The sequence below is a fragment of the Ranitomeya imitator genome, chromosome 2 (assembly GCF_032444005.1).
Source record: "Ranitomeya imitator isolate aRanImi1 chromosome 2, aRanImi1.pri, whole genome shotgun sequence".
Classification (NCBI taxonomy): domain Eukaryota; kingdom Metazoa; phylum Chordata; class Amphibia; order Anura; family Dendrobatidae; genus Ranitomeya; species Ranitomeya imitator.
In genome coordinates this window covers 817,607,105-817,621,968 of record NC_091283.1, presented here as the reverse complement: position 1 = coordinate 817,621,968, position 14,864 = coordinate 817,607,105, and the positions used below count along the sequence as shown (strand labels likewise).

At 43.3% G+C, this 14,864-nt stretch overlaps 1 protein-coding gene across 2 annotated transcripts in view; it reads left to right on the top strand.

Annotated features, from left to right (window-relative positions):
- The window catches only part of MGMT (O-6-methylguanine-DNA methyltransferase), a 545,121-nt gene that overhangs the window by 398,645 nt on the left and 131,612 nt on the right, over positions 1-14,864 (top strand). For both annotated transcript variants that reach the window (XM_069753943.1, XM_069753944.1), the window contains exon 4: positions 8,105-8,265. In XM_069753943.1, coding sequence (XP_069610044.1) covers positions 8,105-8,265 — 161 coding nt within the window. The remainder of the gene's footprint in view (positions 1-8,104; positions 8,266-14,864) is intronic.

The following is a 14,864-nucleotide window of genomic DNA, read 5'->3' as shown; positions in this document are numbered from 1 at the left end:
TCTATTTTAAAATATAAAATTAATTTGTCATTTCTTGTATCCACGATTCCACGTCTTTGGATGTGCAACTCTGTCGTCGCAGACGTCCCTCACCGCCTCTCTTGACGTGCCCCTCCGACTCCCTTGATGTGCCGCTCCGACTCTCTTGACATGCCATTCCAGCTCCCTTGATGTGCTATTCCGGCTCCCTTGACATGCCATTCTGGCACCACAGATGTGCCTCTCTGTTTCCATAGACACGCCCTTCCACCTTCCTGAACATGCCCTTGTGTTTTTGCAAATGCGTCCCTCTGTCTCAACAGACATGATATTCCATCTTCACTTCCCCCATCCATTTTGCAGACATACTGTCATGGGGTTGCCACAATGTAGTGGAGCCAGAAGACCGCAGCGTCTCGCTGCTCCTACTCCGCTGCTGAGAAGAAGCACTTCTCCGGTGTATTAAATGTGTTTATTTCTTCCAGCAGAACAGGGGTTAATCGGCCGTGTTGGAAATCCCTGTGTTCAGCTGTGCTCGGTTAGCCACTCCTTTTCCCTATAAAATCTGCTCTATTACCAAGTCCTTGTCAGAGTTAGCTCTTGCTGCATGGCAAAAGGATGGAGAGAAGTTGGAATAAGAAGGAGAGCTGGAGGAGTTATAAGTGACTGTTGTTTGGTTTGTATGTTTGATAATCCCTTATTCTTCCCTGATTTGCTTTTTTTCCCCTTCCTGCACACCCTGGTGGATTCCTCTGTAATATGTGAGAGAATATTTTGTGTGTGTGTAGTTTTCAGTTTCCCCTGGTCTTCGTTGCTCTGTTTGTCAGGTTGGTGTACTGTGGTGCACAGTAGCCCCCTCTCTTCCCTGGGTGGGGGAAGGGGACAAACAAAGGGCTATCTTAGGAGATAAGGCAAGGGATGAGGCCCTGGCATATTCACCATCTGAAGTATCAATAAATAAATTAAGTATCACGAGGAACATGTCAAACTATGGCACCTCTTGTGTTAGGGCCAGGAAAGGAGCCCCTGGTCCCAGGTCACTCAACAACTGTGTCGTGACACATACCTCTTTGTTTCAGGAGACGCACCCCTCTGCCTTCCAGGACGTGCCCCTCCACCAGAAAATATATTTTTCTATTTTAAAATATACAGTTTATTTGTAATTTCTTACAAGTATCCACTTGTCCAATGCTCTAGATGTGCCCCTCTATCTACGTAAATGTGCATCTGTCTTCGCAGATGTGTCTCTCCATCTCCACAGACGTGCTACTCTGTCTCCATGGACTCACCTCTTCGACTTCCTAGCTGGGTCCCTCTCTCTCCATATACATGCCTGTCCTTTTCCCCAGAAGCACCCGTCCACCTTCCCAGTCTCTCAGCATCAATGGATGCCCCCCATTACTTCCATAGGTGTGCCCCTCTGCCACTTATCCAGTGCTCAAGAGGTGTCCCTTCATCTTCCTAGCCAGGTCCATCCTCCATAAATGAGTCTGTCCACTTCCCCAGATGCACCCTTCTGCATTACTTCAAACACCCAATCGATTAACCCAGATGTGCCAATCTTCTCTTTTAAAGGCGCTCATCCGCCTGCCTAGATGCACTTGTTCAACCAACCACATAGACACTCCACTTATCCAAAACTGAAACAATTTGCTAAAGTTGTTGATTTTTGTAAATATGCAGTACATGGTTTACAGACCAGAATATAAATTTTTACTTAAATCTTTAATAATGCTTTTAACTCCCTCCATCCAAGTACCCTATGCAAACCCATTTGTCCCACCCATTCATACTCTACCCCAATCCATCCAACCAATCCATCCACCTGCCTATATATATAAACTCACCTACTTTTCCAACTCATCCATACATCTACCTACCTATTATCCCACGTCCACATTCATACATCCCATATACAATCTCATGATGTTCCTTTTGGATGAAGCAAAAAATCAATAGCTTGAAAAAATATGCAAAATTATGTAAAACATATTTTAAATTTACAAACAAATCTGGTTACCTTGTCTCATGAAGTCAACCCTGACCCTTATACTCATTAGGATATATGGATGTCATAAGAGCCATATAATTGTAGATTTCCCCTGCAATTACCAGACATGCATTTCTTACATTGATAGACCCATCAACTTAAATTATTGAAACCAGAACTTTGACAATCACCTGATTCGATCGCCTGCCTGACTTCTATTCAATAAATTGCGCAAATCATATTTTATTGCAAATGTTCCTCATTTTACTACTTATGACTTTTGGGATTCTTGCTGCCTCATTTATTTTTTTCCATCGTTGGCAATTTTTTGAACATTGTGGTGAAATCTGCTCTACTATTTCGAGAGACGAATGATTAAAATTTTAATTTTAACGTGATTTTTTAATTCATTAAACATCTATAATATTACTTAATATCTATGATCTAAAGATTGGGGATTTATAGGTTATAGTATTCTTCAAAATTTTTATTAATGTGTCAAATATAAAAATGTGCATAACGATCACCGGTCTGCTAATTGTAAACATGAGCAGAGTTCAGGAGCGCAGAACTGAAGCTGAGCGGCCAAAAATGGGCCACAGTGTTGGCACTGAAATCCAGCCAAGAGCATGGTACGGTCTTTGAAGTGTATTACTACTAATTGTTTTGCGAGAAATCAATTTTCTTTCCCATCATGAAATAGTGCATTAAGCAAAAATGCTAGCCTAGGTTCCAGCCTAAAGGTGTATATTTCCTGTGGTTACTTTGGCTGCTTACTTGTATACTGTTGGGCGGATGCCAGTTGTGTCTCGCCTGCTAATATTTAATATTCAGAAGTGTTAGTTGTTTGTTGAGAGCGAGTACAGTATCTTTATTTCATATGAGAAGACGCGCCTTATTATTTTGCATACTCGCCTCTTGATTATTTACCCTATTTATGTGAGAATAAATTATACAGAAAACATCTTATTCCCAAACTCCTGGACACACAGCCAATGAAAATACTCAAGATCCTGCTGGATCCTAAAGTTTTGCAACTTTTTTTTTTCGTATACTGCTGCAGACACAGCTGAGCCCTACTATTTTAGGGACCACTCAGTCACATTAGGACTTAGTCTTTTCATGCTAGTTAGTGATGAGTAAACATACTCGGATAAGGTGTTATCTGATCATGCTCGGGTGCTAACAGAATGTCTTCAGCGTGCTCGAAAAATATGTCCAAGTCCCCGCGGCTGAATGTCTTGCGGCTTTTCGACAGACACAACACATGCAGGGATTGTCTAACAAACAGAAGATGCTGTTAGGGCTAGTGGAACGCACCAAATAATAAGATAGGTAGAATAAGGTGCGTTCGCAGCCCGGGGTCCACCGTGCAGAGATGGAACCTGCTGCCAAGTAATGACGGACTATATGGCGGTACAATGTGAATACACACGGGTTAACTTCACCCTGTGTGAAGGAAGCGAACCCTGTTAAGTCACAGGGCCGCGGTACCGCACACAAGAGCACAAGCAAGGAGTCTCCGAGCTCAGTCCAAAGACGTGGGATCTGAGTCTGTGAAGACTACTTGCGGTCGACACCGCAACTGGGGTGTCAGCGTAACCAAAATAATAACAAAGGAATGCACGAGAGTGCGTGCGGTGCCGCACTGGCGGATGCCACTAACCACCCAGGCTTGGGTCAGGAAAGCGCTGTGAAAGCGCACGGCGCCGCACTGGCGGACACAGCAACTAGACGCTGTATTAGTGTGTAACGTGCTGTTGGGTAAGTCGGGCGCTAGATAGCAATCATACACCTTCCGCGAACAGTCATCCAATAGGGAGGGTTATTTAAAGAGCGACTTTCACTCACAACCCACACACGTTTACAAATGTACACTAGCGCATGGCCATGCGAGCCTTAAATAGCTGCAATGCGTATAGGACCTTTCAAAAGAAGGACCAATGGAATTGCTGCAGTACCTGAGCATGTGACCTTAGATCTCCACTGAGAGATCTTGCCCTGGGCATGATCAGTGTGCAAAGCAGAACTTAGTCCTAGTACCTACAGGACCTTCCGTGAGAAGGACCAATGGAAGTTGCTGCAGTACCTGAGCATGTGACCCTAGGTCGCCACTGAGAGATCTTGCCCTGGGCATGCTCAGTGCGTGCAAAGTGGGACTTAGTCTCAGAAGCGTCTGCTCGCCGCTGCCCAGCACTGGCTTCAATGGCAGAAGCTGGAAAAGCAGCAGCAATCCTATGCACAGAGTGAGACTGAGCAAGACGCTGGGACCGACGTCTCCGCTGAGCAGACTCCACTGCGGCTGGAGAAGAATGTGAAACCGCAGCAGAGATGGTTCGAGATTCCCCCTGTGCAGAGGCGGGAACTCGACACCTAACAGATGCCTGCATGCGCTGTGTCTGTTGAAAAGCCACGAGACATGCAGCCGCGGGGACGCAGACATATTTTTCGAGCACGACGAAGACACTCTGTTAGCACACAAGCATGGTCGGATGTCACCTTTGTATTGTGCGGTGATATCAAGCCCATTTCTCAGTAATGGAAAGGCGGATAAAACACCTATCCATTACTAATCCTTTAGTTGTATGGTAAACAAACACACAGCCAGAATAAAGGATTTTATTTGAAATAAAACAAAACACACTTTTACTTTTTTTTATTTAAAAACAACAAACACAATTGTACTCACCTAACGCCTATTTCGCCGAAACCCTCATCTTCTGTAATAAAACAAAAATAAAAACCCAACAATATCCCTCACCTATCCGTCTTTCTGTCCCATGCTGTAATCCATGTCTGGGGAATAAACAGTTTTCAACCTGGACAGTGCCAAGATGCGACCGTCCAGGCTGAGAACCACTGGTGACTGAACTGCTGTGAACGCAGCCTCCATGACATCGAGGTTACCTCCGGTCACTGGGGCTGTGTTCCCAACTGGGCTGAACTGTGGTGACCTCGGTGAGATCTCCACTGAGAAGAACTCTCATGGTGCTAGTGGGGATCTCACCAAGGTCATTGAAGTTCAGCCCGGCTGGGAATGCAGCCTCAGTGACCAGAAGTAACCTCGATGACGTCACCGCCGGTCACTAAGGCTGCTTGAGGTCTAGTGTGAAGTTTCCACAATCAGTGATGGTTTAGGAAGCCATGTCATCTGCTGGTGGAGGTCCACTGTGTTTTATCAAGATCAAAGTCAGTGCAGCCGTCTACCAGGAAATTTAAGAGCACTTCATGCTTCCATCTGCCGACAAGCTTTTTGGAGATGGAAATTTCATTCTCCAGCAGGATTTGGCACTGGTCCACACTGCCAAAAGTACCAATACCTGGTTTACAAACAAGAGTATCACTGTGCTTGATTGGCAGCAAACTCGCCTGACCTTGACCCCATAGAGAATCTATGTGGTATTGTCAAGAGGAAGATGAGACACCAGACCCAACAATGCAGACGAGCTGAAGGCTGCTATCAAAGCAACCTGGGCTTCCATAACCCCTCAGCAGTGCCACACGCTGATCGCCTCCATGCCACGCCGCATTGATGCAGTAATTGATACCAAAGGAGCTCCAACCAAGTTTTGAGTGCATTTACTGAACATACATTTCAGTAGGACAACATTTCGGATTTTAAATTAATTTTTCAAGCTGGTGTTATAAAGAATTATAGTTTAATAAGATAATGACTTTTGGGTTTTCATTGGCTGTAAGCCATAATCATCAACATTAACAAAAATAAACACATGAAATAGATCACTGTGTGTGTAATGACTCTATATATGAGTTTCACTTTTTGTATTGAAGAACTTTGTTAGATGCACCTGTGTGTAATTGTATTGTGAAATCTGCTGATAGATCTGCTTTAAAGTGCAAGTGAATATTTAAAAAGAAGCTTTAAAATTTGTGGAAAATAGCGATTTTGTGAGAATGGTATATGAAGCAATAAGTTATCCCTTCCAATAATATTGGGAAATGCTTTTTTTGTGTGCAATACCAGTATCTGCCTGCAGTTTCTACAATCAGTCCTGATAGCACCCGCTTATATTCTTTTACTCCGTTTGGACAAGTACTTCTCCGGGACAGTGACTCTGTCTGAGAGCGTACAAGGCCAGCTTGTTAATGCCCAATATATCATTATAAAGGCCAACAGAATTTGCTAGTCTGCTGCAGCACAAACATTTTGGGATCTAATTCTCTGTAGAAGCAGCCAATTAAATATGTTAATGAAGCTGGATGTTCTGCTTCGTGGTGGCAGCATGGCCAAAATGAAACCTCTACGGACCTCACACTTCTGTGTCCATATGGAATGACGGCAAATACCAAAGAAGGTCACTCAGGAAAAAAATGCGGCATTCTAATATAAGGATGATGGAGCCAATGTATGCTCCGATAAAATTATAGATCATATAATACTTACATGCCAGATAATGTAATAAATAGACAATCTGTAATCTCTTTATCATGTTCATTTTACCCCAAAATTCTGGCTAATAGGAGCCTCCCTTCTTTATAACTTGCTGCCAGTTGTCAAGTGTACGTTGTCTCGACAGGAAATCAGGGTGAGCTTTTGTCATTCAGCTCCTCCGCTCTTCTCTGTCAAACCGTATGAAGACATAACAGAGAAATGGGCTTTGAGTTGAGGGCAGCCAAGCTCAATGCATATTGAAAGGTGGAGGAATGGAGGTTCCAGTACATATAGTGCTGGCAGAATGCTGATGAGAAGATATTTCCCACAAAAAAAAGAGCAGATGGTAAATTACAGAGCAACACCGTTACTGGACATTTTAGACTGGTATATGCAACAAAAATAGTGTTAAAAGGGTTGTGTGGTTTTAATAAAAAATAAATAAAGGATGCTTATTTAAAAAAAGCATTAGTTATCTACTGATGCCCATGCCACACCGGCGCCACTTCTCTACTTCTCCCCACCGATGAGTGTTGACATTACTACTGATCTGTACAACAGATGTACTTGCAGTTTGTAATATTGGATATGTGTATGTCTATGTTGTGAGCATTTCAACAACGTACAGTACTGTTAAAAAAAAAAAAAATTAGGTAGGTGTGGAAAGAGTGCTGAAAAGTAAGAGTGTTTTAAAAAATAGAAGCGTTAATAGTTTACTTTTCTCACTTAACAAAATGCAAGTCTGCTTTGAAACTTTTGCCTAGGAGAGACCTGGCTGATGCACTATAACTACCTTGTGTCTTGTTGCTTTGCTCAGTCTTGCCATGGTGTCTGACCTGTGCCATGAACCTGTCTTCCACAACCTCACCTTTTATAGTAGAGTTTGGCTGTTCCTCACCCATTTTTACATCTCCTTCACAGCTGATTCAGTTAACAATTATTTTTTTCTACCTACATGAAGCAACGATGATCATTATCACCTGTTTGGTATGATTGGTTACTCTTACACCTGCCTCTAAACTAATTGATATAGAATAAATTATTAACATTTCTATTTTTGAAAAAACTCCTATTTTGCATCAATTTTTCTCACAACTGCCTGATTTTTTATTTTTTTTTGCACAGCACTGTATGCATGAAGCAAAGCACAATAGTGTGATGTGAACAGGGCCTTAGTCGGTGCCTAATATATTACTGTAAAAAAAATTCAGTATTAAAGGGGTGATTTTATCTTAAGAAACCTATTTTATCAGAATCATGTCTGCCCAAACTTTTCCAATCTGATGCTCGCCGCAAACATAATACAGCAACATAAAACATAATGGCATTATGCATCTTACAATCTATTTCTCCCCACTGTCTGAAGGGTAAGAAAGTTTTTAGAAACATTGGCGATTCTTATTGATTTCTGCCCAGAAAATATATGTAGCTGAGATATAACGTCACGGAAAGTTTTCGCCCAGTAGCGTTCGACTGTCTAAACTTTCCTCCTTTCCCCTTATTTCATTCTATCACTTTCATGGCTTTAATGGAATCTAGTAACGGTAAGTAGCCGGCATCCCTTTAATCCTAATCTGCTTAACAACTTCCTTTAATATGAGTCGGCCCCGTGACTACACGTGTTTCCAGAAGGTAGACGCATGTTTTCCATTGAGTTGGGTTTGTTTTGCTTGCTAATTTATTGCAGGAAAGTAACATAACATGGCTGGAAGGAAAACAAATTAATGTTCTGTCGCTCGCAGGGCTGAGGATGCCTCGTCGTCTTTCAAGGTATGCAAGGACCCTCAGGAAATGATTGCACCGCTAAAGCAGTGCGCGGACTGGCTGCGAGCCTACTTCAACGAGCCCTGGCAGATGGAGAAATACCCGGTACCGGCTTTCCACCATCCACTATTTCAGAAAGGTGCGTGTCATTGTATTTATTTTCTTTTTTAAAACAAATCATTGTTTGGTCTTGATAGAAATATCAGTTCTTACCATTCCTTCTTGGTAGTGCCAAGCTGGCCACCTTTATACAACGAAAAGACGCGAGTGGCCAGGGCGGTATAGTCACAAAGGCCACCGGAATCTTCTGAGCCCTGTTGGTTTTGGCACAAGTTGGAATATTTCTTGGCTCGGAACACTGTAAAGGGAAATAAAATGTCCTATTGGTTAAATTTGGTTTTTGTGTTATATGCATTTAAAAAAAATACTTTTTTCATATCACTATATATATAAAAATATAAACGTAGTTTAACCCCTTAGTGACAGAGCCAATTTGGTACTTAATGACCGAGCCAATTTTTGCAATTCTGACCACTGTCACTTTATGAGGTTATAACTCTGGAACGCTTCAACGGATCCCGCTGATTCTGAGATTGTTTTTTCGTGACATATTGTACTTCATGTTAGTGGTAACATTTCTTCGATATTACTTGCGATTATTTATGAAAAAAACGGAAATATGGCGAAAATTTTTAAAATTTTGCAATTTTCAAACTTTGTATTTTTATGCCCTTAAATCAGAGAGATATGTCACGAAAAATAGTTAATAAATAACATTTCCCACATGTCTACTTTACATCAGCACAATTTTGGAAACAAAATTTTTTTTTGTTAGGGAGTTATAAGGGTTAAAAGTTGACCAGCAATTTCTCATTTTTACAACACCATTTTTTTTTAGGGACCACATCACATTTGAAGTCATTTTGAGGGGTCTATATGATAGAAAATAATGAAGTGTGACACCATTCTAAAAACTACACCCCTCAAGGTTCTCAAAACCACATTCAAGAAGTTTATTAACCCTTTACGTGCTTCACAGGAACTGAAACAATGTGGAAGGAAAAAATGAACATTTAACTTTTTTTTGCAAACATCTTAATTCAGAACCATTTTTTTTATTTTCACAAGTGTAAAAACAGAAATGTAACCATAAATTTTGTTATGCAATTTCTCCTGAATACGCCAATACCCCATATGTGGGGGTAAACCACTGTTAGGGCGCACCGCAGAACTTAGAAGTGAAGGAGCGCCGTTTGACTTTTTCAATGCAGAATTGGCTGGAATTGAGATCGGACGCCATGTCACGTTTAGAGAGCCCCTGATGTGCCTAAACAGTGGAAACCCCCCACAAGTGACACCATTTTGGAAACTAGACCCCTTAAGGAACTTATCTAGATGTGTGGCGAGCACTTTGAACCCCCAAGTGCTTCACAGAAGTTTATAACGTAGAGCCGTGAAAATAAAAAAATTGCTTTTGTTTACACAAAAATGATCTTTTTGCCCACAAATTCTTATTTTCACAAGGGTAACAGGAGAAATTAGACCACAAAAGTTGTTGTGCGATTTCTCCTGAATACGCTGATACCCCATATGTGGGGGTAAACCACTGTTTGGGCGCACCGCAGAGCTTGGAAGTGAAGGAGCGCCGTTTTACTTTTTCAATGTAGAATTGGCTGGAATTGAGATTGGACGCCATGTCGCGTTTGGAGAGCCCCTGATGTGCCTAAACAGTGGAAACCCCCCACAAGTGACACCATTTTGGAAACTAGACCCCTTAAGGAACTTATCTAGATGTGTGGCGAGCACTTTGAACCCCCATGTGCTTCACAGAAGTTTATAACGTAGAGCCGTGAAAAAAAAAAATCGCATTATTTCTACAAAAATGATCTTTTTGCCCACAAATTTTTATTTTCACAAGGGTAACAGGAGAAATTAGACCACAAAAGTTGTTGTGCAATTTCTCCTGAGTACGCTGATACCCAATATGTGGGGGTAAACCACTGCTAGGGCGCACCGCAGAGCTTGGAAGAGAAGGAGTGCCGTTTTACTTTTTCAATGTAGAATTGGCTGGAATTGAGATCGGACGCCATGTCGCGTTTGGAGAGCCCCTGATGTGCCTAAACAGTAGAAATCCCCCACAAGTGACCCCATTTTGGAAACTAGACCCCCCATGGAACTTATCTAGATGTGTGGTGAGAACCTTGAATGCCCAAGTGCTTCACAGAAGTTTATAATGCAGAGCCGTGAAAATAAAAAATATTTTTTTTTTCCACAAAAAAGATATTGTAGCCCCCAAGTTTTTATTTTTACAAGGGTAACAAGAGAAATTGGACCCCAAAAGTTGTTGTCCAATTTGTCTTGAGTATGCTGGTACCCCATATGTGGGGGTAAACCACTGTTTGGGCGCACGGCAGAGCTCGGAAGGAAGGAGCGCCGTTTTGGAATGCAGACTTTGATAGAATGGTCTGCGGGTATTATGTTGCATTTGCAGAGCCCCTGATGTACCTAACCAGTAGAAACCCTCCACAAGTGACCCCATTTTGGAAACTAGACCCCCCAAGGAACTTATCTAGATGTGTGGTGAGAACTTTGAATGCCCAAGTGCTTCACAGAAGTTTAGAATGCAGAGTCGTGAAAATAAAAAATATATTTTTTTTTCACAAAAAAGATTTTGTAGCCCCCAAGTTTTTATTTTCACAAGGGTAACAGGAGAAATTGGACTGCAATAGTTGTTGTCCAATTTATCCCGAGTACGCTGATGTGCCATATGTGGGGGTAAACCACTGTTTGGGCGCACGGCAGAGCTCGGAAGGGAAGGAGCGCCTTTTTGGAATGCAGACTTTGATAGAATGGTCTGTGGGCATTATGTTGCGATTGCAGAGCCCCTGATATACCTAAACTGTAGTAACCCCCCACAAGTGACCCCATTTTGGAAACTAGACCCCCCAAGGAACTTATCTAGATGTGTGGTGAGAACTTTGAATGCCCAAGTGCTTCACAGAAGTTTAGAATGCAGAGTCGTGAAAATAAAAAATATTTTTTTTTTTCACAAAAAAGATTTTGTAGCCCCCAAGTTTTTATTTTCACAAGGGTAACAAGAGAAATTGGACCCCAGAAGTTGTTGTCCAATTTATCCCGAGTACGCTGATGCCCCATATGTGGGGGTAACCCACTGTTTGGGCGCACGGCAGAGCTCAGAAGGGAGGGAGCACCATTTGACTTTTTGAGCGCAAAATTGGCTGTCGTGTTTGGAGACCCCCTGATGTACCTAAACAGTGGAAACCCCCCAATTCTAGCTCCAACCCCTAACCCTAATCCCAACCTGATCCATAATCCTAATCACTAACCCTAACCATAATCACAACCCTTACCCCAAAACAACCCTAATGTCAACCCTAACCATAACCCTAATCAAAACCCTAAATCCAACACACCCCTAATCCTAATCTCAACCCTAACCTCAAACCTAACCCTAATCCCAATACACCCCTAATCACAACCCTAACCTTAACCCTAATCCCAAACCTAACCCTAATCCCAAGCGTAACCCTAATGCCAACCCTAACCCTAATACCAACCCTAATCCAAACCCTAAACCTAATCCCAGCTCTAACCCTAACTTTAGCCCCAACCCTAGCCCTAACTTTAGCCCCAACCCTAACCCTAGCCCTAAGGCTACTTTCACACTTGCGTTGTTTGGCATTCCGTCGCAATCCGTCGTTTTGGACAAGAAACGGATCCTGCAAATGTGCCCGCAGGATGCGTTTTTTGCCCATAGTATTGCCGACGGATCGTGACGGATGGCCACACGTCGCGTCCGTCGTGCACTGGATCAGTTGTGTTTTGGCGGAGCGTCGGCACAAAAAAACGTTCAATGAAACGTTTTTTTGTACGTCGCATCCGCCATTTCTGACCGCGCATGCGTGGCCGTAACTCCGCCCCCTCCTTCCCAGGACATAGATTGGGCAGCGGATGCGTTGAAAAACTACAGCTGCTGCCCACGTTGTGCACAATTTTCACAACGTGCGTCGGTATGTCGGGCCGACGCATTGCGACGGCCCCGTACCGACGTAAGTGTGAAAGAAGCCTAACCCTAAATTTAGCCCCAACCCTAACCCTAAATTTAGCCCCAACCCTACCCCTAACCTAACCCTACCCCTAACCCTAACCTAACCCTACCCCTAACCTAACCCTAGCCGTAACCCTACCCCTAACCCTAACCTAACCCTACCCCTAACCTAACCCTAGCCGTAACCCTACCCCTAACCTAACCCTAACCCTACCCTAACCCTACCCCTAACCCTACCCCTAACCCTACCCCTAACCCTACCCCTAACCTAACCCTAACCCTACCCTAACCCTACCCCTAACCCTACCCCTAACCCTAACCCTAATTTTAGCCCTAACCGCTGTTCTCCTGCCGGCCGGCAGATGGAGACAGATGGCGGGCGCGCTGGGCATGCGTCCGCCATGTTCTTCTGCCGGCGGCCAGGAGGAGCAGCAAGAGGATCCAGGGACCTAGGTGAGTATGCTAGGGTCCCCGAATCCCCCTATTTCTCTGTCCTCTGATGTGCGATCACATCAGAGGACAGAGAATTACACTTTACTTTTTTTTTTTTTTTTTTTTTTTTTTGCGGTCGCCGGTAAACAGTTAATTACCGGCGATCGCAAAACAGGGGTCGCTAAAACCGACCCCCGATCATGCTCTTTGGGGTCTCGGCTACCCCAGGCAGCCGAGACCCCAAAGATTCTCCCGGTGCCGGCCGGCGGGCGCACTGCGCATGCGCCCGCCATTTTGAAGATGGCGGCGCCCACCGGGAGACACGAGGAGCATCGGGGGAGCTAGGTGAGTATTGGGGGGCCACCTGGGACCCCTTTTCTCTGTCCTCCGATGTGCGATCACATCGGAGGACAGAGAAATTAAAAAGAGATCGCTTTTTTTTTTTTTTTTTTTTTTTTTTTTTTTGCGATCGCCGGTAAACGGTTAATTACCGGCGATCGCAAATGCGGAGAGGGTTAAAAAAAACCCCGAATCATGTTCTCTGGGGTCTCGGCTACCCTCGGCAGCCGAGACCCCGGAGAAAATCGGCCTGTGGGGGGCGCTATACACTTTTTCCACAGCGCCGTTAATTAACGGCGCTGTGGTTTAAGTACCCTTAGCGGCCGCCGTTAAAAGGCGTATCGGCGGTCGCTAAGGGGTTAATATACTGCGTAGCCACCACAAAACAAAACAAACGGTATCCTCCGGACCGCAGCCGGGAAAACAAGACAGTCTGTAAACGCTTCCGGTTGCCTAGGGTGACTCCACCACCGTATTACGCTGCCGGGTGCCAGGAGTTCATTCCGCTTGGCTCTGTATTCCATCACACAGGTTGAGCTTTTGCAGAGCCATCTGCTCTGCACCTTACAATCTCCACACTGACACACCCAACCTCCCCTGCTGCAGGGTTTTTACAAGGAACCTGTGGCCGTCGGCCACATAGAAGACCTTGCCAGGGAGGAAACGAACTACACCACTACCTTCCTGTAGTCCGTTTAAAAACTAAAAGCGCATGGTGGGTTTTCTTAAATCTGCCTTGGGCAAATAGCTTGCCCAGGACCAACACTTTTATTTTGCATTACAATCACAGCTATTCCTGTGACTGCAATCCACTCCCGCTGCCTCACTACACTTCTGTGCATATCCTGGGGGGCACATAGTGACCCTCGCTTATAACACCCGTCACTGTATATAAATAGATAGATAGTCTTGCGATTTTCACGCTGGTCACTTTTCCTTTACAGCAGTTTCGTTATCATCAGAGGCAGGATGACAATGACAGATGACACCTCTATGCACAGCTGATAAATGATCCACCAATCACAATAGGTTATGTCACAGTTCGTCTTCTCCTTCCTTCATAAAGACCTTTGCATGCGCTCATTAGATGCTTCAATACAAAAGATGGGATCAGAGTTTGTGAGTTTGAAACAACGGGAAGTTAGACCCTTAAAATAGCCCCAGTGGCCAAGGTGTAAATTGAAAAATTACACATTTATATTTCTAAAAATAACAATAGAATGTGATATAATTTAAAAAAATGGCCACAAATTAAAAAAATATACATGTTTAACGCAAAAACCTGATTTCAATATTAGGACATATTTTGATAGCACATTTCCATTAACTTTCACTTTAAAAAAAAAACAAATTTGAAAATGTACAGATCAGTTGTGGGTGTAAATCAATCGATTCGTAAAAACATTTTTCGTTTGTATATGGCACTTATCCATGCATAGATGTTATTTAGGAAAGGTGGATAGTAATGCAGGAGAAAAATGCAGAGAGGAACCGTTAGAACGTTAGTGTCATGGCTGAAAGAGGCCCACAGTAAGTTTGCCAGAGTGGTTGTTAAAGTTTTTTTAATGCAACTTATAAATGTTTTCATATGCATTTTGTCAAAAAGGGGTTTTCACCCATTTTTCAAAAGTGACCAGGTAGAAGGTCTGGTCATAAAATAAAGGTAGCAGTGTTATTTACTTTTTCAAACCCTGATTACTCTATTTTGCTGGTCTACATTTGGAGAGGCAATGATGACGCCCTATCCATGTAGTCACCTGACTCATTGGTGACTGCTAGAGTACTGGGGGTTCAGAGTAATAAGTAACAAGTCTATATTTTTCAACATCCTTTTCTTCTAACTTTTGAAATGGGTGGAAGACGACATTCATATTTATAGAGATGAGTGCATCGATTCA